Source organism: Pteronotus mesoamericanus, unplaced genomic scaffold, assembly GCF_021234165.1.
Source record: "Pteronotus mesoamericanus isolate MK-2021 breed Mesoamerican mustached bat unplaced genomic scaffold, CSHL_Meso_final scaffold_705, whole genome shotgun sequence".
NCBI lineage: Eukaryota > Metazoa > Chordata > Mammalia > Chiroptera > Mormoopidae > Pteronotus > Pteronotus mesoamericanus.
The window spans coordinates 8112119-8137285 of record NW_026555326.1 but is presented as its reverse complement, the minus strand read 5'-3'; the positions used below and the strand labels follow the sequence as shown (position 1 = coordinate 8137285).

General features: G+C 39.1%; 1 protein-coding gene across 3 annotated transcripts in view; it reads right to left on the bottom strand.

Annotated features, from left to right (window-relative positions):
* DCAF8 (DDB1 and CUL4 associated factor 8) overlaps positions 1 to 14564 on the bottom strand; it is a 39861-nt gene extending 25297 nt beyond the window's left edge. Inside the window, exons 1-3 of one of the 3 annotated variants that reach the window (XM_054563051.1) lie at positions 14203 to 14564; positions 13253 to 13317; positions 314 to 394 (exon numbers count right to left, since the gene is read on the bottom strand). In XM_054563051.1, the coding sequence (XP_054419026.1) occupies positions 314 to 362 (49 nt within the window). In that variant the 5' untranslated portion in view covers positions 363 to 394; positions 13253 to 13317; positions 14203 to 14564. The remainder of the gene's footprint in view (positions 1 to 313; positions 395 to 13252; positions 13318 to 14202) is intronic. The other 2 variants (XM_054563053.1, XM_054563052.1) reach the window with 2 other exon arrangements.
* Between the last annotated feature and the right edge of the window lie 10603 nt (positions 14565 to 25167).

The window sequence follows — 25167 nt, the reverse complement described above, 5'->3', positions numbered from 1 at the left end:
TTTTTTTTTCTCCTTTATTAACAGCATCTCCTAGGTTTTATCCATCCTTAAAACCTTTCAGAACCCAAACTGCCTGATCTCTTAGAGGCACAACTCTATTACCGAAAAACAATCAGATAAAAGTTGAAGGGGCAAAAGTACCACACAGTCCAAGGTGTTTCCTGTGTAGTTTCCCGTACTCAAAACAACTCAAGAAGGGTTCACTCTTAGAAAAAGATTTCCTTCCTTCCACTAAAATCCATGTTTCCACTCTCTTTGGGGGAGGAGAACAGTTGATAGCAAAAATAGCTTCACTTTCATTTTGGCCCCTTACCATTAGCTAAATCTGTTTTGCCATCTGTGCTGCTCCCTTTGCTGGACATCTTGATTGATGTTTATTGTAGCCAGCCTGGATCTGGAAGGGGAAGAAAATAACAATTAGAAAACAACTGGGAAAGATGAGGAAATAATGTAAGATGAGGAAAATAACAACTGGAAAACAACTGGACAAGGAGATTGAATAATGTATAGGCTTTGTCATTTTTATAAAAATAATTTTTGTGTGTGTGCTCAATAGAGTTTCTCAGCTGCTGAAAATCACACCAGATTTTTCCTATGTCTAAATTCCATAAAAAGACATATATCTGGGAAGTCAACTGCAATCTCTTTACCTTACTTACTAAGTAACTGGCAGTGTTATTTCAGATGACAAAGAGGGAATGGAAATAAAACCTGAAACAGCATGCATATATCAAATGATGTACTATAAGCAGAGAGCTTTAACTCAATACAAAGAACAAGCTTTCGCATTGCCCTCTAGGCAAAAATCTCCTGTTGTAAATATTAGTTTTAAGTATCCATAAACTCTGTATTACACTGTCTTCACAACATGAAGAGGCGGGTCGGACTCTTTGTATCATTTTACACACAAACCAAAAGAGATGAAACAAATCAAATTCTTGGGTAAGAACTTGGACTTTATGTTCACTCAGATGCCTAGCTTCACACTTATAGGTGCAGATATTAATTACTATAAGAAGCAAAGACATATTAGAACTAGGGAGCCCCTACCTCTAAGAAGGAATGTAAAAGGGGCTTTATTTTTCCCTCTTAGAACTAACGACAGTTACCAAGTGCAAGGCTGGGTAAGAAAAGGGCAACACTTCTATTAAACTGTCTCTGTTCATTTCATAAAATGACAAACATTATTTCACAATTCTTCCAACTTTTGCAATATTTCTTTTTGGCAAAGCTATAATTAAAATCAGGGTATTTAGCTTTTTTCCTTTTATATCACTGCAATACATCCATTATTTTTTCAGGGCCTCACTCCTAACTGAAGCAAATTCCAAAGAGCAAAGAAAAATATTATTCAGGCCAGAATTTTGTTAAGCCCTTTCAGTGCCTTGGACAAAAGGCACTGGTGAAAGACAAAGTATGATTATGACTCCAGTTCTTGTACACAGGCACAGTGGCCTCTAATCTTTCAACAGCCCTTTCATTCTCGTAACAATTATCCCAGAAGCAGCGCTATCCTTAACCTTAGCTCCATTCTCCTCTACAGAAATTCAAGTTACTACAAAAAGTGTCCTCTGCCAACAGACAGCTGCCCAAAGCCTGCTCACAGTAGGCCAGAGTGCAGGAGTGAAAAAAATGCAAGAGCAGGACAGAGGCTGAATTTGAGAGAAGGACCCCTGGAAGGTGATGACGAAAGACAAAGCCAATGAAAAACAGATTTGTGAAGCCACATAAAGAAAAACAGTAAAGCGCTGTTTGCAGAGGAGGCTGTTTCCTCTTCCTATATACTCTGATGTCAAATTTTTGTACAGCATTCCTCACACTGCACTTGTTCTTCCCTCAAAGCAGTATCTATTTATATTCTTTAGTATCTCGGCAGTATCTTCTTTCCCATCTAAGGTTTAAATTAATCACATTAATTGTAAAAGTCCTATGGAGTGAGGAAAATAATTGCATAACTTTGTTAAGATTAAAAACTAAGATCATAAGTATATCTTACGGTTAATTAAGATCTGATTTTCTCATCTCCCAAACCAAAACTGTCAAAGACACCATACTTCCCACCACACTATTATCCACTCCCAGAGAAGAATGAAGTAGCTCCAGAGAACCTTTCTCAAAACTGAATCTCATCAACCTCTATAGAAGCCCAGACTGTCTGAACTTTAGATTAATAATGGCTCTAGACAACACATTTGCTTTCCCAGCCTCTATAACCAGAAGGAGCCAAAGTCTATCCCCACCTAGCTCTCAGAAGTGGGTAAAGGAGAGTCATGAGGTTCAACCAATACCCAGAGGCTACAGACCTCATCTTTTGGGGAAACTGGTGTTTAAGTTTCTTGCAAGAAGGAATCTTCCCTCTCTTTGAGGAAATAAGTTGACAGAATTTATTGCTAAGTTCAGAAACAGAGAAAACCCTGCGAATGCTGATGTCAACTCTAATTGCTAAGTTGATATAGGCAGATAAGTCACATTTTAGAGGCCACAGAGTTTATCAAAATTAGTCCTAGACTGAAAATTTGAATTCCAAGATTCTAGTATCAGTTAAGCCATTAGCATATTCTGTGACCTTGGGTGAGCTGCTTAATCTTTTCTGAACTTCATTTTCTTTTTATGTAAAATAATATTAGTTAATTCCAGAGGTGAGACAGGTAAGTATATTGCATGTTAAAATTTCTGCAGAAGGATGCTCTAGAGCAGTGGTCTCAAAACTGATAATAAACTATATGAGTGAACTTTGAGTATGAATCTTCAATATGAGTGTACCTACACACACATTTAATCAATTCACATTAAACATCAAACATTATGCTTTTTCTAGGAAAAAGTGGAAATTTCAACATTCTTTTCCTATACACTACTAGATCATTTTCCACACCCCTTGGGGCACATGCATTCCCACTCTGGGGGACCACTTCTCTAGAAATCCAAGAAGTTATGACAATAATAAAACAGAACTACTTTGGGGATGAGTTGTTACTCATCATATAAACCTCAGTCAAAATGAAGAAATTTAAAACAATCCAAACTCTAGTGCAGAACTTAGGGGTAAGTGCCCAAATTAAAGCAGGTTATGACTGTGCCCTAGGTCTCAAGCATGGGAGTGAGCCACTCTGGAATCTCTTTCATCACCAAGAAATATAAGGTTATTTCATAATCCGAGATTAGGGACCATACTTGACCCTAACTTAAACTACCTTCTTCACTCTTGAATGCACGACTACACCTTGACAACAAATCCCATTTTATCTTGATCAACTTCCATGTAAATTCTAGTCCAGAACAAACCAATATGAGCTTGGAAGAGCTGATGAGCTCATTGCACCAGGTAGCTGGGGGAGTAATTAACTAGATTAGCTCTACTGCCTGTATTCTAAAAATAACCATATCCCCTGCCAAACTGAAGGTTAAAGAGTAAACTATTGAGGAATGAAGAAAAAAAGACTCAGGTATCATTTTAATTTCTACCTAAGAAATTCCAGTGACCTAGATTTTTCTTAATAAGGGTCTTAAATTTTTAACCAAATATATGGCAAAACATTAAGTACAAACCAAGCAGAAGGAAAGTTTTTCACTATGTAAGATTACTTTTTGGAAGAGGTATCAAGTGCCTCCTGCTGAAAACCACTGAGGCTGCTTCCTTTTCCTAATATTAATTAAAGATTTGTACAAGAGACCATGCATACTAGGACAATAATATATCCAAATGCAAAGTACATATATATAAAGAAACTTGATTCTTTCATTTGTACAGTACACAAAAACTAATGAAAATGGATCACAGAGCAAAATATAATAAAACTCCAGAAAACAACAATGGAGATAATCTTTGTGACAATGGATCAGGCAAATATTTCCTAAGGTAGGACTCAAAGAGCACAAGCTATAAAAGAAAAATGAGAATCCTCTACATTGCTATTAGAATGTTTGAAATTTTAGAAATAATAATGAAAGTTTTCTTTATTGAGTGCTAACAAGGAGTAGAACAATCAGAACTCATATACTGATGGCAGATATGCAAAATGGTAGTCACTTTGGAAAAAGAGTTTGGCAGTTTCTTATAAAGTTAAACATACACTTACCACACAAGCCAGGAACCCCACTCAGGTATGTACTCAAGAGAAATGAAAATGTATGTCCACACAAAAACCTGCAGGTGAATGCTTTACTGGCTTTATTTAGAGTCATCAAACACTGGGAACAACCAAATGTTCTGAAGCTAGGTCATGGGTAAACAAATTGTAGTCTATCCACATAATAGACTACTACTAAGCAATAAAAAGAAATGAACCACTGATACAGCAACACAGAGGAACCTCAAATACGTTATGCTAAGTGAAACAAGCAAGATTCAAACAGCTACTTAATATGATTCCATTTACAGGATAATCTGGAAAAAGACTATAGGGACAGAAAGCAGATCAGTGTTTGTTAGGGATTAGGGGGTGGGGAAGAAAATGTCTACAAGCAGGCATGAGTAAACTCTTTGGAATGATGAAAATGTTCTATTCTTCCATCACAGTAATGTTGAGTGACTGCATCTGTCAACTCAGACAGAATGGGTAACTAAAAAATGGGTAAATTTTACTGTATGTAAATCATACCTCAATAAATCTGGTCAAAACCCTCAATAAATCTGGTCAAAAACAGAGAATGAGAGAGGTGGAGGAGGGGGAAGAAATCATGCAAAGTGTTAAATGATAGCTAAAACCCAACAATTAGTACTAAATTTTCAAGGCTGTGATTATTAATAGAAGTTAGTTAAAGTGGTCAATACTGTACAGTAAACGCGAGCAAAACGTCAGGTCTTCCTGCTTAAAATGAAAGTGGAGAGAATTTTTGCTGCAATCGCATTTGAGGCAAGATGAATCCTAAAGTCATAAAAAGTCTCCAATCCTACTTATTATCTTTTTGACAGTTAAGAGTATCAGGAGCTTAAAGCACTTCAAAGTAATTCTAGTGGTTGCATTATTAATCTGTATACTTATGCTTTTCATTTTTATTTTTTAAATTTCTCTCAAGTTCACCTTACCTGCTTTGGAGTCTAGAAGCTATATAAACTGGTAACTTTACCATACCTCTACTCAATGGAAATTTCATAATCTCAATAACAGTCCTTGATCTCTTCATTAAAATATGAACTTGCAGTGAGTTCCCGTACATTACACAATCCCAGCACTCTCTCAGGCCAGTCTGGCAGTCTTGTGCATGCCTTCATTTTGCCACTCAACTGCCCAAATCTCCTATATAGACACCCATATTTACATGAGACACAATTTTAGAATTTTCTCTGAAACTGAAAGGTAATATTAGAAAATGTTTCAATTATTAGTAAGACAGATATCTGAGAATCACACAATCCCTGGTTTCTCTTGAGAGGACAGATGTCCCACACCACTCATAACTGAACAGCTGTTCAGGGCTGATCTCCATCCAAAGTACAAATTTGCTTTTCAGTCTTAAGTCCCACAGTTCATCTGGAATCAACCAGCCCTATTTTCCCCATCCCAAATTTTTGTTTTCAAGTTGAAATGGCTCATTTTAAATTTATTACCCTAACCTTACTAGTTTTCTACTTCACGATAAACATTTCTCCAAGCCAACTTTCCTGACTCCTACCACCAACTACTTGCCAGCTTCTCATTTATGGCACTTGATTTCCTCTGGGCACGTAGCCACTCTAATAATATAGTGTTTATTAATCAGACAGAGACCCTTAGGCACTGAAATTCACAGGGATGGCTCCCAGGAAGCTGAAACTCATACTACATAAAACATGTTTATAGGAGGGCAGACCTTTAGTTCTGAGTCACTTTCCGTTGAGTCCTTGGAGCTGAATATACTATACTGTTTCACCTGGTAAACTGAAAATGGGAGCACAAAAAAACTATGAATATTTCTGGATCAGGGAAATTAATCTCTATTCCTATTGTGCAGATGATCTGACAACACAGACAACCCAATTGTACATCCAGCCTCCCTTGTTTATCCAAACTGTAGGCACCTGGCACCACCCAGTGGCCCATCTGTACACAGACACGCTAGTGATGCAACAATGTACAAGGCAAAACAGGAGCTACAAATATCAACAAGGCAGTCACCATCCCTTTTGTAGCCGATAGTCAAATTAAGAAAAATGAGCATACAACTATGAGAGAAGAGATGCAAGTAACAGTATCGTTAAATATATACATATTTATTTGATATATATCATAATAAATGATATATATAACATATATATACATTTTATATATATATATGATGTGCAGCTGTAGTTGATCAGAGGATAAGATTATATTTAGTTTCAGGAAAAAAAGAAAAAGCTTCCATGGAGAAATTAGCATTTAAGCTGGACTTTGAAGGAAGGATGGGATTTGAATGGGTAGAGATGAGACAGACATTCCACCAGGATCAGAAGGCGAAAAGACGTGGAAAATGAAAAAAAACAGGTATGTTTAAGAAAATACATGGATAGTCTAGTTTGGTTAGATAGTAGGGTACATCTGATTAGTTAAGAAGTATAGAGAGTGTGTGTATGCTAGGCACCAGGAAAATTATTTTGTCAAGGATAATAATAAGATGGACTGAAATGGACAGAAAAGGAAGGAGACAGTTGCCAAGGTAAGAAGCAATGATAACCTATCTTACAGACTGATGGCAGAGGAAATTAAAAGAAGATTAATGTGAAAAACATTGCAGAGGTAGAATTAATGGTATTTGACTTAAGCTGTTGTGAAGCTTGAAAAATCAAAAAGGTCTGAGTCTGCGTGCCTAGAGGAAATTAAGTGCCATAAAGAGAAGATGGCATGTGGGGAAAGAGTTGAATTTTATTTTAATTATGTTTAAAATCTAGGCTGACATGTCAGGAGTATAGGGGAAAACAATATAGGTTTGAAACCTAAGAAATAAATTAGGGCCAGACATACACACTTGGAAATTACTTGTACACAAAAGTTTCAAAATCAAATACCTTCATAAATTACATCTCACTTAAAAAACAAAGTAAGTACCCAAGAAAGCCCTGAGAAAAAGCCCAGAGATAGAATCTTGGGGAATATCTACCCTTAGGGAAAAGAAAGAAAAAGGAGACAGAGAAATGCTCAGCGAAGTAGAAAGAATGATGAGAGGGTTAAATGCCTTGGAGGTCAAGAGACAGTTTCAAGAAGGTGGGGATGGTCCATGTTCCAAATGCTACAGAGAAGTACAGAAAGATGTATACTAAGAAAAGGCTATAAGCATCACAACAACTTTTCTATGAAATTACCTCAGTTACTGAGTGAAAATCCTGGTTTTCTCCCTATATGAGGATCATAAAGTAAAAGGATTCAGCTATCTCTTCAGTTTAGTTAAGTCCATTAAAATTATTTCCTTACAAAACTCACTGGTCTACTTATTAACCATAACCTAAGACCCATGTTTAAACAATTTAAAAATGTTTTTACTCATACTGTCATCTGGGAAGACCTTTTTATAGTTTATATACAGTTGTGGGCAAAGGCGGGTTTAGAGTTGAATGAAAATAATACAATGATTAATAAATCCTAACACAAAAATAAACTGTTTCACATACAACTGTAAATCTACTTTTGCTCATCGCTCTACTTTTATAAAAAATGCTGAGTTCTACCATGTAGCTCATCTGCTTCATCACTTGGCATTGAAGAGCCCTGTTTTTTAAAGACAGTATATGGTGTCAGTTAGACCTGGTTTTGAAATTCTACCATCTACTTCTGAGTTTGTTTCTTTTTTGTAAAATGGAATAATGCTATTACCCTGCAGGAATTGGACTTTAGAACTAGATTAAAGACAATGTTTGCAAAGAGGCTGCCTATACTTCGTAGCATTTATACTACCTTCCTAGCTTCTTATCGTTGGTTTCAGACTGTGCTTCCTAGAGAAGCTTGTGATTATTTGCTACTCAGCAATGATGCCACAAACATATAAAACCTAAGACACGGTTCTAAATCTATGCTGTCTGCTTATCTGCTCTCAGGGGCCTTTTCAAGAATTCAGAGAGAGCTCTGTTAACATATTTTGAATTCATTTATGTTTCATGAAACTATGATAAAGAAATATACCCGGGAACCCACAGTACAAGTCTCCTCTTTAATCTATTCTCCCTCTGGAAGGCTCAGAGGGCAGCCAAGATAAGAACTTCAAAGCAATCACCACAGATGATGAGGAGGAAACTAAGAAGTTCTGCATTAACTATCCTATGAACAAGGAAAATTGTTCCTCCTTTAGATGAATGTCTTCTCTTCTTGTTGGTAATGCCAAATGCTCCATGTTTAGTTTATTGGTTTTGGTTCCAATAACAGAATTTCAGTATGTTAGGAATGTTTTCTAACTCATCAGTGCTGTCTCCAGCTGTAGAGCTAAGGAACTTTTTACAATAACTGTTAAGCCCATTATCTCATATTAAATGAATCTAAGAAAAATCTGTTTCTAAGGAAATTCCATTGTGTTTCCACTATAAAATGATTTACTTTTACATCAGAATCCAATCTCCATTACCAGTTTTTGCTATTCACATTTCAAATTTTCTTTAAATCACTGGAAAGGACCCTAGAGAGATAAAAGGGTGATACTCTAAAGGTACAATTTACAATGAAACAATAAAGGCTAAAAAGATCAAGAAGTGCCCTCCTACCTGCACTCAGTTAGAGGGAAGAGTTAAGTAAGGTTAAACATACCTGATAATATGGCACTGCATATAGTACACTAGAGAACTATATCCTCTTGGCTAACATTACAGATAAATCACAGTAGCTTTCCAGATGGCTAAGAAAAACCAAGGAAAAAATATAATGAAGATTATATATTAAAAAAAAAAAGGAAAGAAAAACCAAAAACAAAAAAATGACTTGTAAGACAAGCATAGATGCTTCACATTAGAACGTGGCCAGACCCCCTTAAACAGTCCTCAGAAGATAAGAGCAAATACCTAGCCTCTCAGGTATGATAACAATATTTTTGCAATAACCAACCCATTAGACATACTACATTTCATTAATCAGATACATCTCTGTCATATTAACCACGCCCCACGCCCCTTGCAAACTCAGGGCTGAATCAATCCATTTATCTCTAGCATACACGTTCCTGGGGTTAAGGTAGTACTTGATAAATTGAGCTTCTGTTCCAGAAACTATGCCCTGTAGAGGTAGAGATAAAAGACTGCTATAAAGAAGTGACCAACTCATAAAATTCATCACACACTAATTTTTAAAGACTTTTCAAGGACTTTCCTCTCCCTCCAAGAGGATAACTCAATCAGTAAACAAGAATAGGTAGTCCCTTTCCTGACCAATTTCAGCAATGAAAATTCTTTTTTTAAATAAAATTTTTATATAGTGATTTTAGAGAGAGAAAAAAACAGGTTTGTTGGTCCACTTATTTATGCATTCATTGGTTGCTTATTGTATGTGTCCTGAGCAGAGATCGAACCCGCAATCTTGGCGTATCGGGACAATGTTCTAACCAACTGAGTTATCTGGCCAGGGTACAATGAAGATTCTTGTGTATATTCACAGAAACAAAAGATAAAGTTTTCAGTAATCTATAATCATTGACATTTGGCTCTGAAATTAAGATATACATAGTTACTACCTCCATGTCTGTTGCTGACTCAATTCTTTCAGTTACCTGGGTTCCAAATGAGTAAGAGCAAATAACAGATGATCTTGCCTCAATAACAATCTGCTTAAGAAAGAAATACCTAATTCAATCTTAAAAACTAACTCCAACACCAATGTTAATGCAATAAAAAGCTATCTGGCTGTCTGGGTAACTCTTTTATAATCTGGACATTTCCTAGACGTGTTTAGAGTAACTTCCCTACAGCAGAAAATATCTAGAAGAAAACAATGTTTACTAAAAACAAAGTTTAACTAGTCACTTCATGATTTTACAAGCCTATAACTTACTGTTAGAATGCAGGACCTAGGGTGTAAACTGACAATCTCAGGATCCAACAACAGCACGCACACTCTTATAGAATGACTTCTACTACTGTCCCATTTGCTTTTGAAATGCCAGTATTGTTTTAAACTGGCAACAGAAGGCTGTTTTCTTTTAGCTTTCTCTGAAGACAAGCTTCTGTCCTAGGTTGATCCTAGTCAACACCAAGGACTAAATGTTACACATTTTGTAAGAATGCTATGTAAAATGCCCTGTAGGTGGGAAACTAAGGTCACAAGCATACCTAGCCTCCCACTTCAGCTATGTTAGGAAATACTACATATTAAGATGTGACAATTCTTACGCAACACACTGAAATACAAAATAGCTTCAGAATGTAAAACCCTTGGGGGGCAGGGGATGGAGTGGGGGAATGGGACTCTCACCCAGCATATAGAGGAATGAAAAACAGTCAAAGTTATGCCTCTTCCAACCTATTTCCTTTTCTTTCTTGCACAACATAGATCTCCAGATCCTCTAAAAACACAAATAGTAAAATGTAGACTCAGCCCACTTTGCCATTCTCCACCTCAAGTCTGTACCTTTTAATAGAAAGAATTTAGACCTCACATGATGGTAATGCAAGATAATCAACTCTAAGTTGATCACTGGCCTGAATGAATAGAGTTTTTTTCATCACAATGTAATCAACACTATTTTTCACGTGCCCTTACCTGCTTCAAAAAGATGGAATAAAAGCCAATGAGAAGGTCAAAAGCTTTTCATTTGTGCAGTCATATCATTAAGATGGTCAAACTGGGGAGATGAAAAATAAAAAGCTCTGGCCCTGGACAGGTACCTCAGTTGGTTACAGCATTATCCTGATATGCCAAGGTTGCAGGTTGGATTCCTGGTCACAGCACATTCAAGAAGTGACCAATGAATGCGTAAGTAAGTTAAACAAAACAAACCAAAAACCCCTCTGTATTCCTAACTCCCTAGCCCTGATTCACTTCAGAAAGAAAGAAGATCTTTTCATGGTCTAGTTCTTGGATAACCTATTGATGAAGATTACAGCAGAGTTTAACAACCGGGAGGTGGCGGGGGGGGGGAGGGGGATGCATTCCTCTATGGCAAAAAGGAAAAGGCATAAGGAGTAACTAGAGCAGAGGTAGTGAGTAACACTGAAGCAGGAAAGGAAGGAATTACAGGCATACCTCTTTTTACTGTGCTTCCCATTATGGCACTTCACAGATGTCCTATTTTTTACAAATTGAAAACAAGACCCTCCACCAGCAAAAAGATTACAACTTGCTTTATTGCAATATTGGCTTTATTGTGGCGGTCTGGAACTCAACCAACAATATCTTGAGGTATGCCTGCACAATATTTGTGTTAACTCTGGTCAGGTGTACTAATGGAGAAACGAAGACAAAGGAAGCAGTGAACATAGGAAATTTACTGATGTTTAGTTTAACAGTGCACTTAGAGATATACAAGGAGGGAACCCAGAAGACCTGGAATTCATTTATAAAAAACTGTGTATTTATTCTTATATGTTTAAACTTCAGTCACCCTCAAAGGACTTTCCATTTGAAGTAATACACTTACCGTGACATTTCTTCCACTGCTCAAAAGTTTTTGAATCCATTGCTTTTGATGCCTTTTAGTGCTTCTGCCATTTTTTGTTTTACCTCTTCCACATCAGCAAAACATTTCCCTATGAGTACTTTTTTCATTGGGGAAACAAAAACAGGTGCTTGGGGCAAGATGTTCAGGTGAACAGGGAAGGTGGAGCATGGGGGTAATGCCATTTTGGGTCTAAAACTGCTGAACACTCAGCGTGGTGTGTGGAGGTACGCTTGTAAATTACTCATCATTAAGTGGGCAAATGCACTGAGTTTTCAAAAAAAATTCACTAAAGCCATATGCAGCCTCTCACAACAATGCCAGCTGGTACCCAGATACATACAGGTTCCTAGAACATTCACCTAGTAGAGGAAGCCTGTATTACAGGGGACCTGCCCTCCAGAAGATAATTCCAGTTTTTTCGGGTCCCCTCCTCCCACTGTACATACACCTACATCTAACATTCCTGCTGTCCTCTGGTCTTGAACTAACCTGAATCATGTTCAGAAGACATCCCTAGGTGGCACCTACAAAGCAAACATCTAAGTTGACCAATTAAAAATGAATTGAAAAAATAACCAGGAAAAGTGTTCAAAAGCAAAATGCAAAGAAATGTAAACTAATAAGAAATGTGTAACTTATTCTAAACTGTATCAATGATATGTAAAGAAAATAAAAAATTTAGTGTCTATCATGTGCTAACCATAATTTAGAGCTTTATATAGGTTCCTTCATACTGTATTAACAATGACCCTAGGAGGTAAATTGTATTAATGCCACTTTTAGAGATGTGGAAATGAAAAGTTTAAATAACTTGCCCAAGGTCTAAATCTTAGTACCGTATTTAAACCCAGGTCTGTTTGGCTCTAAAGACTGTATTTTTCCCCTTTATATCTTCCTGATACACATATGTACTACCACTAATAATCTTATTCCGGTTCACAGTGACTAGTTTCTAATTAGAACTCTCTGTGAAATAAAGCTCATCAGTGTCACAGTAAAACTTTTCTACTACAAATCATAAAGTTATTAAGAATCAGCCAGGTCTGCCTCCAAGAGACACTGAGCTCCTCTGTTGCATTTCATAAACCCCAACTATAGCACTATTCTCTGCTACCAGAAACCCAAGAGTCTTACAAAAATTACATTTACAAGTATGTTCTGACTCCCTCTTCCGCACTGGCCCATGCAGCTGACTGCACAAGATTGATTCCCTCTGCTGACCAAGAACACTTCATACCAGCTATAAAAGAAAAACAGCCACTATTTTTTTAACCCAAAATTTACCACTATGTCCTGAAAAGTTGCAATTGAGGTGGACTGAACTCAGATACCAACTAAAGGCAGCATCACTCATCACTTTCCAGATTTTAGTGACAAGTGGTTAAATGGTCTCTAAATACCCAGAAATGACAACTCAAACAAATTCCCAGCTTTTAACAATGTAAGAAACATGATCTACACACAGGCAAAACACAATGCAAATGAGGAAGAAACATTCACTTCTGGGCTTAACTGGAGTTTTGAAGATACACAGCAACAGTATACGACAGAAAATCAAGATGCCCGCAGCCCATAAACTTGTAAAGGTAATTTAACCAGAGCTCGAACAGTCAAAAACTATACCGCAACTCTTTGGGATAGGTAGGAATTGTATCTGCACTTGACCATCAGGGTAGGGTCTGTCTTGGACTCAGGAATTTCAATACTGTCAATTTCTACTCACCTCTTCTCCTTTATCACTTATGTAGGGTCAGGCTGAACTCCTGAGAAAACAGGTCTGTAGATTCACTGAAGGATTGAGAAAAATTAAAGTTTAAGTGGCAAAGGTGTTTCTTCTACTGAACATAATAAAAATATTTATAAACACACGTTAATATTTTTTAGACCTTCTCAGAACTAAAGTCAGAATAACGTATCTAATTCTGACTACTCAGTAAATAACCTACACACACAGTTACAGAAATAAAATGAACTAGGCAAGTATTCTCCCAGCTCCACTAACATGTAAAAAGTCACTTAAAAGGGAAACCTGAATCTTTTCAACCCTAACCCATAACCAAACCTCTTAACAAGAAGCCACAGAACGGGGATGGGGCGGGAGGGGCGGGGTGGGGGTGGGGAATCCTGGAGAGAAAGTGATAGTGCTAGTGCCGGTTTGTTTACAGACTCCAACAACAATCATGAGTCAGAAATTCAAGCCACCAGGTGCTTTCCAACCAACAGGGACCACATAAGACCGTTCTACCGTGTCCTGGAAGATCTGGGGGTAAGGAGAAGTAAACTAAGAGAACTACAACGGGAGAATTACAAAGGGTACAAGCCCAGCCGGCAACAACTGACTCTGGGGTTCTTGGACCTCGGCCTTCCGTACAAGCTGCTGGGCCCGAGAACTCGAGCCGCGTACCCTAATCTAAGGGGGGAGGGGTAGGAAGGGCGCACACAAAACGGGTAGCCACCCAACGAGGCAAGGCGTTCCGGTGGGTTGTGGGTCAGGCTCTTGGGGGCAATTCCAGGGCTGACCAGAGGCAAGGGCAGTCAGTCCTTCCGGTGGAGACTCGGGTAAGGGGAAAGAAAAAGACCTGACCCATGAACTTGAAAACAAGTCAAACGTATCCTAAGGGGAAAACGGGACATGGGAGAGAGCGGCAGGCCAAGCCGTAAGGAGACACGGACCGGGTAGGTCAAGGGGGGGAGGGGGTGTCCGGCTGGGACAGTTACAAGCACGGGAGCCGGCGAGGCTCAGCAGCCCGCTTCCCGTCTGGGGTCATCCTTCTGCTAGCTGCTGCTCCAGCTGTTCCAGGCCCAGCCGTCCTGTCCACTGCCGCCACCAACGCCGCCGCCATCTTACACTGGTCAGCGGCCGCCACCACCGCCGCCGCCGTCTCCACTCTCTGCGCTTGCGCCTGCGCTGCCACGCTTTCCGGCCCCGTTTGCGACGACGTGTTGTGGAAAAGACGGAGGGAAGAGTGGTCGCGCGAGCTTACGGCTCCCAACCTTCCTTGAAGGACGCATAAGGGGCGGGGCTTAAGGCCAACGGAAAACTGGGCGAGGGGCGCGTGCGCATTACGGAGAAGGCAAAGTTGTTTTTGTAGATTGGTTTGAAGGGTCTCGCATCTCTTGCGATATTCAAAACAAGTGCGAGTTAGCGGCCTCGCTGAGTTGTGGTGGAAATAAAATTCATTTCAAATGGTTTGGCAGCCAGCTTTCTGGGCGACCTCCATTTCTGCCCCGTTTCTGACTTCTGGGAACAAGCAGTTCTCGCCAGATTTGTGAAAACCCTATTTCCTTTGGAGACCATTTTCTTAGGTGGTTTCTGTAACTTCTAGGCCCACTTCTTCTTGAGGGCCTCTATTTACCCATTCTTAGAGACGGGATTCAGAGCCTTGACTTTCAGCTAAGCTTCAAGTCAAGAGCCTCTTCTTCTGAAAGAGCGGGGTACTGAAGGTTCCCAAGAATGGGTCCAATAGTGTACATTCCGCTTCCTTCTGACCCCTAAAGGAAACCTGTAGAAGATCCCTGACAAGATTACTGTACCCTGCAAGGGGAGTATTTTTTATCAGAAGCCCAAGGTTCAAGAATCTGACCTCTTCTCACCTTCTCTTCCGCTACCCTTCCTGTTATAAGTTATATATTACTTAGACTGTTGCAATAGACACCTAGCTGGTTTGTCTTCTTTCATTACTGTCCTCGTTAAACAAGGCAGCTAGAGTGAGTGCCCTTTTAAACTGTAAGTCAGGTCACATTATTGCCACGCTCACAACTTCCAAAAGCCTCCCATGACACAGTAAAAATCAAAATGATCACGATAGCCTTCAATGCAGGCCCTACAAGATCTGGTACCTATTTCTCTGATTTCTTCTCCCTCACTGCCTGGCTCTGCACTAGCTTTATTGGCTTTTTCTCCTCACTCCAACCAAAAGATGTTCCAGCCCCTGGGCTTTTGCACTTTTCTTGGAATGTTCATCAAACAGCTCTTCTGATGTTAGAAATGCAAATTATTTTGGTTTTTGTATCCAGTGACCTTGCTAAACTTATCCATTGGTCCTGTAGATTCTTTTGGGTCTCTACACATGCAATTACAGTATATTGATTAAGAACACTGGTTTCATTGTATTTATTTATGGTCCAAACCAGACTCCCGGACTGAACCCGCCTACTCCCCCTCCAATTACCACCCCTTTGGCAACCATCAGCTTGTTCTCTATTTCTATAGTCTTTTTATGTTTTGGGTGGTTTATTCATTTGTTGTTCTTTTAGATACCATAAATCATATGGTATTTGTCTTTCTCTGACATTTCACAGCATATTACTCTCTAGGTCCATCCATGTTGTTGCGAATGGCAAAATTTTATTCTTTTTTTATTGCTAATACTGCATTGTGTAAAACATCTTTTTTATCCACTCATCTATCAAACACCTAGGTTACCTCCATATTAGTTATGCAATGAACACAGAAGGGCATATATCTTTTCAAATTAGTTTTCTTTGGATAAATACCCAGAAGTGAAATTGCTGGGTCATATGGGGGTTCTATTTTTAATTTTCTTTTTAGGGAATCTCCACACTTTTTTTCTTTAGTGGCTGCACCAATTTACAATCTCACAACAGATCTTTATTAGACTTGAGCTCTCCACTCAATCAGATCTCTACACAAATGATACTCCCTCAGAGGCAGCTCTTGATTATTCTAAGTAAAATGGTACCTTACACCACCACCCTCCTCAATTCTTACTCTGCATTGTTTTTTTTCCCATAACATTTTTATCTTTAACATTTAACCTATAATTATATACATTTTAACCTAAAAATACTATTAGAATAAAACTGTGAGGGCAGGGTCTTTGGGTTTTTTTTTTTTCATCTTTGTAATCCCAACACCTAGAAGAGCACTAGAGCACAGAGTAGCTATCAAATGCCCTGCCATATTCATTCATTTACTCCATCAACAGATATTTAATTCCTACTACATGTGACATCCTGTTCTAGGTGCCGGAGGTACAACAATGAGTAAAACAAACTGAGATTCCTGCATTCATGGAGCCTACCATTAGTATAGGGGTTGGGAATGCAGGGAGAGGAGAGGGACACACAGACAGTAGTAAGTTATGAAGAGCATTGTAAAGGAAAAGAGAGGGTGTGCTCTTTTGCTAAGGCATCCAGGGAAGGCCATTCTGCTGAGGTAACATATGAATAGTGATCTGGAGTGAGCCATGTACACTGGGGAAATAACCTTCCAGGCAAAGGGAAGAGCAAAGTTAAATAACCGGAAATTTGAGTGTTCTTGGTGTATTCAAAGAACAGCAAGGAAGGCAAAAGAGTAGGTAGGAAATTAGTTTGGAGAAACAAGATGGGAGTCAGGTGACTCATGGACTGATAGACCAGGAGAGGATTTTGGATTTTACCCTAAGAGTGCTAGGAAGCCATGAAGGGTTTTGCATGAAAGAGTGATATGATCTGAGTTACCAATGAAGAAATTTACTTTGGTTGCTTCTTTGAGAACTGCCTGTAGGAAGACAAAATAGAAGCTGAAAGACTAGTTAGGAAGCTACTGCAGACCTACAAGACTAGCGTTACAGTTTAAGTGGTAATAAGTAGCTGGATTCTGGACATACTTTGAAGGTGGCAGAGGTGATTAGTTAATAGACTGAATATGGGGTGCAAGATAATCTTTTTTTTCTTTTTCTTTTGATGTGAGCAATAGGATAAACAGTAATTCCATTTACTGAGAAACAAACCTTTAAAACATTTCAAAAAGGGTACTATCAACTCATTCCTGTTCAGAGAGTTTGAGGTTGAAAATACCTGAAAATTGACCATTGGAATCGGAAGCATGGAGGTTAAGACCTTGACAAGAGTGATTTTAGTGGAGCTATGGAGATGACCTCTACTTCTGTGATGTTGTTTGTGTTGTTTTGATGGACCCCATTGCTACTATTACCAAATAAATTGCTGTTACTATATCTTCCCTTTATTTTGGGCTTTCCTATTGCCTTTGAGGTTGTGATAACCCCTTCTATGTATTCAATCCCATTGATTTTTCTAACACTGTATTCCATAGCTGTTATATTTCTCCATCCACTTATTTAATGAGCTTCATTCTACATGCTCTTACAAACTGGTCTTACCCATTCCCAGTTTAAACTACCATCCACATTCCTATTTCCAACACAGGCTTCTTCAAGTTTTAGACTCAGATACCTGATAACCAATGGCTCTTTAAAAAAAAAAAAAAAATAGCTTTATTGAGATGAAATTCACATACCATACAAACCATCTCCAGTTAGTTTTCAACCATTTTCATCACCTCAAAGAGAAACTCAGTACATGTTAGCTATCATCCCCCTATCTTCCTAAGAAACCATTAATCTACTTTGTCTCTATAGATGTTTCTAATCTGGACTTTTATATGAACAGAATCATATGGAACATAGTCTTTTGTGACTGGCTGCTTTCACTTAGCATTCTCAAGGTTCATCTGCATTGTAGCATGTATCAGTAACTTCATTTTTTTAATAACCAAATATTCCATTGTATGGATATACCACATTTTCTTTGTCCATTTGTCTGCTGACAAATATTTGGGTTGTTTCTACCTTTTTGCTCTTATGAATGCTGGTATAAACATTCATGTGCAAACTTCTGTGTGGACATAGGTTTCATTTCATTTCTCTTGGATTATATACCCAGCAATGGAATTGCTGGTTCATGATTAACTCTGTATTTAATCATCTGAGGAATTCACAGTGTTTTTCAAAGCTGTTATATCGTTTTACATTGATTTTACATTTACATTTTACACCAGCAATGTATGATGGCTCCAACTATCCTTGCTAATACTTGATATCTGGATTTTTTATTCTAGACATCCTAGTGGATCTGTAGTTATTTCATTGTGGTTTTTATTTGCACTTCTCTGATGACTAGCGATGTCAAGCTTTTTTCATGCGTTTATGGGACACTTTTGTCTTTTTTTGAGACATGCCTATCAGGTCACTTGACCTTTTCTTTGTTGGGTTGTCTTTTTATTATCGGGTTTTTTATATATTCTAGATACAAGTCCCTCTTCAGATATGATTTGCAGATGTTTTCTCCTATTCTGTGCATTGTTTTTTCACTTTTTGATGGTGTCCTTTTGAAAGACAACATTCTTTAATTTTTAATGAGGTCCAACTTACCTCTTTTTTCTTTTGTTGCTCATGCTTTTCATGTCCTATTTAAGAATCCTTAGTCAAATGCAAAGTTATGAAGTTTTTACCCTTGTGTTTTCCTCTAAGAGCTTTATGGTTTTACTTTTAGGTCTTTGATCTATTCTGAGATTTTGTATATGGTGCGAGGGAGGGATTGACCTCATTCTTTTGTATGTGGCTATCCAGTTGTCCCACAACCATTTCAAAGGACCATTCTTTCCCCATTGGATGGTTTTGTCACCCTTGTAAGAAATGACTTCATCACAGATGTATGGGTTTATTTCTGGTCTCTTAATTCTATTCCATTGGTATCTATGTTCTTGCGCCAGTACCACACTGTTTTGTAGAAAGTTTTGAAATTGGAAGGTGTGAGTCTCCTTTATTTTTCTTTTTCAGGATTGTTTTCTTTTTCTGAGTCTACTGTGATTCCATATAAATTTCAGAATTAGCTAGTCAATTTCCACAAAGAATTCAGCTGGGATTCTGGCAGAGATTGCACCAAACCTAAAGATTATTAGGGAACATCGCCATTTTAACAATGTCAAGTCTACCTCATGAGCATGAGATGTTTTTCCATTTTAGGTTTTCCTTCTTTCAACAAAGTTTTGTAGTTTTCACATTATAATTTTGCACATCTTTTGTTAAATTTATTTCTAACTATTCTTTCCTTAAGTATTCTTTTGTGATGCTATTGTGAATGGAATTGCTTTCTTAATTTCATTTTTGGATTGTTCACTGCCAATGTATAGAAAGACAATTGATTTTTATATATTAATCTTATGTCCTAAAACCCTGTGGAGTTCATTTAGTTCTTAGTTTTTTAGGGGTTTCCTTAGGATTTCCTACATACAAGATCATGCCATCTGCAAATATAATTTTATTTCTTCTTTTTCAATCTCAATGTCTTTTCTTTTTCTTGCCTAATTCCAGACTAGAACCTTCAGCATGTTTACTAGAAGTGGCAAGAGCTGATACCCTTGTGTTTGTTGTTCCTGATCACAGTATCTAGATTTTCGCTATCAACCATGATGTTAGCTGTAGGTTTTTTTGTATATGCACTCTATCAAGTTGAGGGTGTTCTCTCCTGCTCCCACCAATGGCTCTGTAACATTACCAAACTGAACTCCCCTTTGCTCTACCTCCTGCCAAACTCAAAGTACTCCCATTCTTCTGGCTTAGTTGACACCACTCTTCTCCTATCTTAGGTTGGATTACCTAGAAGCAGAGTCTGAGAAAGTGATTCTATGCAAGTGGTTTATTGAGGGATTGTTCTCAAGTAACATCTGTAATGTAGTGAGAGAAGCAAACCCAGACAGGGAAAAAATACAGGTTCAGCTGATTAGCTTCTACTGGAAACTTCTGGCACATACATAGCACCCCGAGGAAAGGAATTCTGTACCCCAGTATCATTTGCAAACAACACTTATTGCATAGTGTCACTGATAATACAATTTCTATCAGAATGCCAGCTGACTTCTTTGCAGAAATTGACATCATTCCATTAGCTATGGTGCTGTCCCTGAGAGGGCATAGTATTCCAAAAGTTTCCAGAAGTGGCTCCTGCTGGCAAAGAGGGCAGTTCTCAAGGGGCCGTAGCTATGAGCTATTCGCAGCTAACATTTATACTTCCTGGTAAAGGGGATCTAGACAGGGTATCGACAATGTCTATTACAAACTCTAGCATTGCTCAGATCCATTTGCTTTGTACATTTAAGTTCACTCTATCCAGGCAGTTTCTCCAACACTGTGGTCACAATTTCTGGGAACACCTAGAAGAGGAGGTTCTGTGACCCTGGAGATCATGCTCTCATCAAGCCATAACTGTTTACTTACCACATACAGTTAACATTTGAGTATCGGAGGGCCAAGAAAATAGCCTAGGGATCACATGTGCATCAAACACTTTCCTCTTGCATCCATAATGTATTAGCAGTCCTACCTCCTCGTAATGGTCAACTATCCAACAGCAGAGTAGCTTCTTTCTTTACCTAATAGTTTGCTGGCATTAGGAGCCCAGTGACGAGATGGCAGTCCTATCTTTAAGTTTAGTGACAGTCTTATGTTGTGCCTTTTAGAAGCATTTCCCCTTCCGGGAACCATGACCTCTAGACTCACAGAATTAAGTTGCAGAGATTGGAAGCACAAATCCTCAGGTGGATGAGTGGGAATAAGGCTGAATAGGGTCACTCTTATTTTTACTCCTTGATTCTAGAGTCCATGGTGTATCTACCTATGGGGGATAAAGCACCCTATTATGGTCATGTAACTTTATACGGTATTGCAAAGGACAGCACCCTAGTCTTACTTGTATCACAAACATACTTTCAAAAGGCCACTCTACTACTCTACCAGGCCAGAAGCTTCTAGATGGAAAAGTACTTGGTAGTAACAGTGGATCACACTGTTATGTGCCCACCGCCGCACCTGCTTTGCCATTAAGTGGGTCCCTTGTTCCAAGGCATAATTATGTAGAACCCCATGACAGTAAATCAGATACCTGAGTCCTTGAATGGCATCACTGGCTGAGGCACTTTAGGCAGGATGGGCAAAACAAAATATCTATCATTCATGAGAATTGTTGCCTTTTTCAGAATGAAAAAGGTTCAATATAATCAACTTGTCATCAAGTGGCTGGTGGTTCTTTTTGAGCAGTGATACTGAACCAGGGGATTAGCATTGCTCTTTGTTGGTGACAGACTGGACATTTAGAAATAGCACTAGCTAGGTGAGAGAGGAGTCCACACTAACAGACCAACAAATAGCTTCCACTTCTGCCACTATGATGATGAGAACACTGCAAGAATAGGGATAGGAAAGGTAGACCTGAAGTTATCCTATCCATTTGGTTTTTTAGCACTTTTCACATGAGCACTTTAATAGGTCCCACTCTCATAGATCACCCCAAATGCTCCACACCAGACCTTGTTTCTCACCATTTCTCTACTTTGCTCCACTTGGGACCCTGACCAATAACCCACTGACCATAGGCTCTCATAGATCCTTGCCTTAGGCCACTTCTCTCTCCAAACATGGATGACCAGGTATATTGTCTAAAGACTTAATCATTGAATTTCCCCTCACCATTGTCTTTCAGGATTAATCTGGATGGGGCTACTGAGCAGTAGTCCATATTTGGCTTGCCCTAACATACTATGACAACCCATCCAAGAACCAGACCTGGATGTGGTGTTCCTCCTCTCTCAAATGATTATAAGAATAATTCTTATGCTACCCTAAGTGTGAACTAAGAGAAGGGTCTCCATGCAACAGATGTAGGTAATACGGAGGTCTACGGCTCCTTGTTCAATTTAACTTACTTGTGCCCACCAAGTTTGCTTGGGTTTCTTCCCAAATGTATAATTTCCACTGTTAGATGGACTGCTATCGTATCTACCCAATCTTACGGCTTGGCAGGTCTGACAGGAACCAGCTGGTTATACAGGTAACTGGTCACAATTACTTGATATTTTGTGGTCAGGCACTGAGTCTCTATCAGAAACTAACAGTATGCCAGGAGATACTTTTCAAATGGTGAAACTTTACGAGAGATGACATCACCTTACTCCAGAACCCTAGAAGTTTGTACTGGGGAACTCCTACTGTGGTTTGCCAGAGAACCCATAAAGCATCTTTTTGTTCCCCAGATACTTCCACAGTACCAAGGAATTTTCCAGATCACATGGTCCTGCTATCATAAACCTGACCTGCTGCAGAGGCCTTTCTCGCATTCCCATGTACAGAATATGCTGCCTCCAAAACTGGAAGAGGCCTACCAAGGCACTGTGCTTCTTTCTTGGGGTCAAAGATACCAAATGATTTACTTTGGAGAGGATGTTTCAGAATGCTGTACTCAAAAACTTAATGTGGCAGGGCCCTGCACTCTTGCAGGGGTTATCTCCCATCCCCTGGACTGTGTGTCTCACCAAGGAATCCAGAGCACAGCAGGTCCTTGAATAATGTTGTATCCTTGTAATGATGAGATGCTGCAGGAACTTAACTCTTGTTTGTATTAATTAGCTTATGGTAAAATTGGTTTCATTATACACCGTTTTGCTTAAGTCACAGAACCTACCAACGTTGTTAAATGCAGCCTAGAAACTGAGCAAGGAATTGTGACTTTTCATTCAAGTTACTGATGTCAGCATTCTTATTCAACCATTCTTGGTCTCTATTAATTACATACAAATCAATATCCTCCTTGGCTGCCCATCTATCTGGCCTGTAGGACCACCCATGTTTCATTAGCCATATCTGCCTGAACCATGCTGCCAAAATGGAATCCACCCACCCTGCCTCTGCTATGCCAAAGTCCTGTCATCCCCACCGCTTTGAGGAAAATCAGATCTTAAACAACATCCCCTTCCATCAGTCTCCACCAACAGAGACAGCCACTTCTAAACTTCTCAAAGATGCTGATAATGAAGATCCCTTCATTAGTGCCTTTGCTATATAAAAAATTTTTTTCCCAGCTCTTCCTGAGGAACACAATCAGCTGGTAGGTTTTCCAGTATAATAGACATTCATTCCTATATGCCCACGTCCTCTAAGCCTTTTGATTATTTCTCATATGGCCTGTTACCTCAACTTTATTTACTGTGGGCTATCCTTTTCCCCAAGCTCCCAAAAGCCTATTATGAGTACGTCATGGGGACCTTGCCAGGATGCTCCAGAGTCACAAGAAAGTGTCCACATTATCACAAATTCTGTATGAATTTGAGCCTTAATTCTGAAACTAGGCAAACCACCACAAATTTCTAACATACAGAACTTTGGAACAAAGGAACACCTCTTTTAAAGTTTGAGAGCAGCATAAACACTTCATATATAGCTTAAATTCAAGCTTTGTTATGATTATTTTTAAGTAGCAGAAAAGGCAGCCTAGAAAAACACTAGAGATATCCTTACAGTGACTCGTTGCTAAAGAAAAAAAGTTTACTGGAGGCAACCCTCACCTACGAGAGACATATTAAGTACGGAAATGTATCAGTTTGACTGAAAGAGGTACTGAGAGACTGGGGATAGCGCCAGAGTAGTACTACTGAAAGGTGGTTTGAAGACTTACACTGGCCCGTGAACAACTTTTTTTTATCCTATATTTGGGGTGTTTGGAAACTTTTTAGCATTTTGATATTGTCATGATATTCCAGTGCATGATCAGTGGACTTATCCTGATGAATGGGGTCTGGTCAGTTTGAGTACTGTTAAATTTGCATGGTGGGGAGCATTCAGTGTGAACTGCACACCTGTCATGGGCAATAGGAACACATATTGGGGTACAAAGAATTGGACAATTGTAAAACAAAAAACCTGGTCCTTTACCACAGTTCGAGAAGAACTGCTCCTTCCTTCCACAAGTCTTAGAATAATTCAGGTAGTGTTTGTAGAACAGAGAGTCAGTTTGTTCATGTTCAATCAAAATGAAAATGAAAATAAATGTCTTGAAAACAAAACTAGACTAGGGCAGGGGTACCCAACCCCCAGGCCATGGACCCTGTTAGGAACTGGGCCTCAGAGCAGGAGATGAGCTTGAATGTAATGCACTTGAATCATCTCGAAACTATTCCCACCAACCCAGTCTGTGGATAAACTGTCTTCCACCAAACCAGTCCTTGGTGCCAAAAAGGTCAGGGTCCACTGTACTAGCGCATCTTTAGATTCCTGGAATAAGCCCTGGCCAATCCACCAAAATGTGAGAATTTGTAAAAGACGACTGGCAGTACTGTAGGCACATAGTTCAAGGGGCAGGGTCCTTTGGTCTTCCTTCCTTCCTCTCTGTCCTCATCTAGTTTTTGGCTGGAGCTAAAAAAAAGGAGTATTTTGGCCATTTAGGTCCATGACCATCATTACAAGTCTGTCTACCCTTTCCCTTTCTCTTACAGAGCAGGAGGATCTCAGATTCAGACCTGGGCTCTTCCATACTCAGATAAGGAACATAGCTACACTATCCCCAAAAGCCTGGGGCCTCGAAAACATTACCTTCCTTGGCAATACTACAGATCATGTGAGATCTTATAGGTTGAAAAGGCTTATAACCCCAGGGAAAGTGAAATGTCAGGAGCTGGAAGTCAATTTGTTTTGGTAGTTACTTTCTCAGTGCTGAACCAGGACAGCCAGCTGGTCTGACCTGAGTACCCATCAACATGTGGCAGCCAAGGTCCGTAGATCCGTTAGCTCCCAGAGAAGGGCAAGGTCAGCTCAAAGAAAAATAATTTAGAAAACACATTAACAATATATTACTAATAAAAATGTGAAATTTTAAAATTGATACAAATGAAAGGGCTTCCCAGCTTGAAATACTCAGAGGAAATGTCATTTGCCAAATGAGGTGCAGATTGAGCTGGGGAAGGGGAGTGGTGGTGGAACCCAGCAGTGCGATGTCACGCAGAACTAGTTTGCTAAAGTTATTCACACTGCATCTGACAGAAGCTGAGGAAGGTCAGGAAAAGACCTG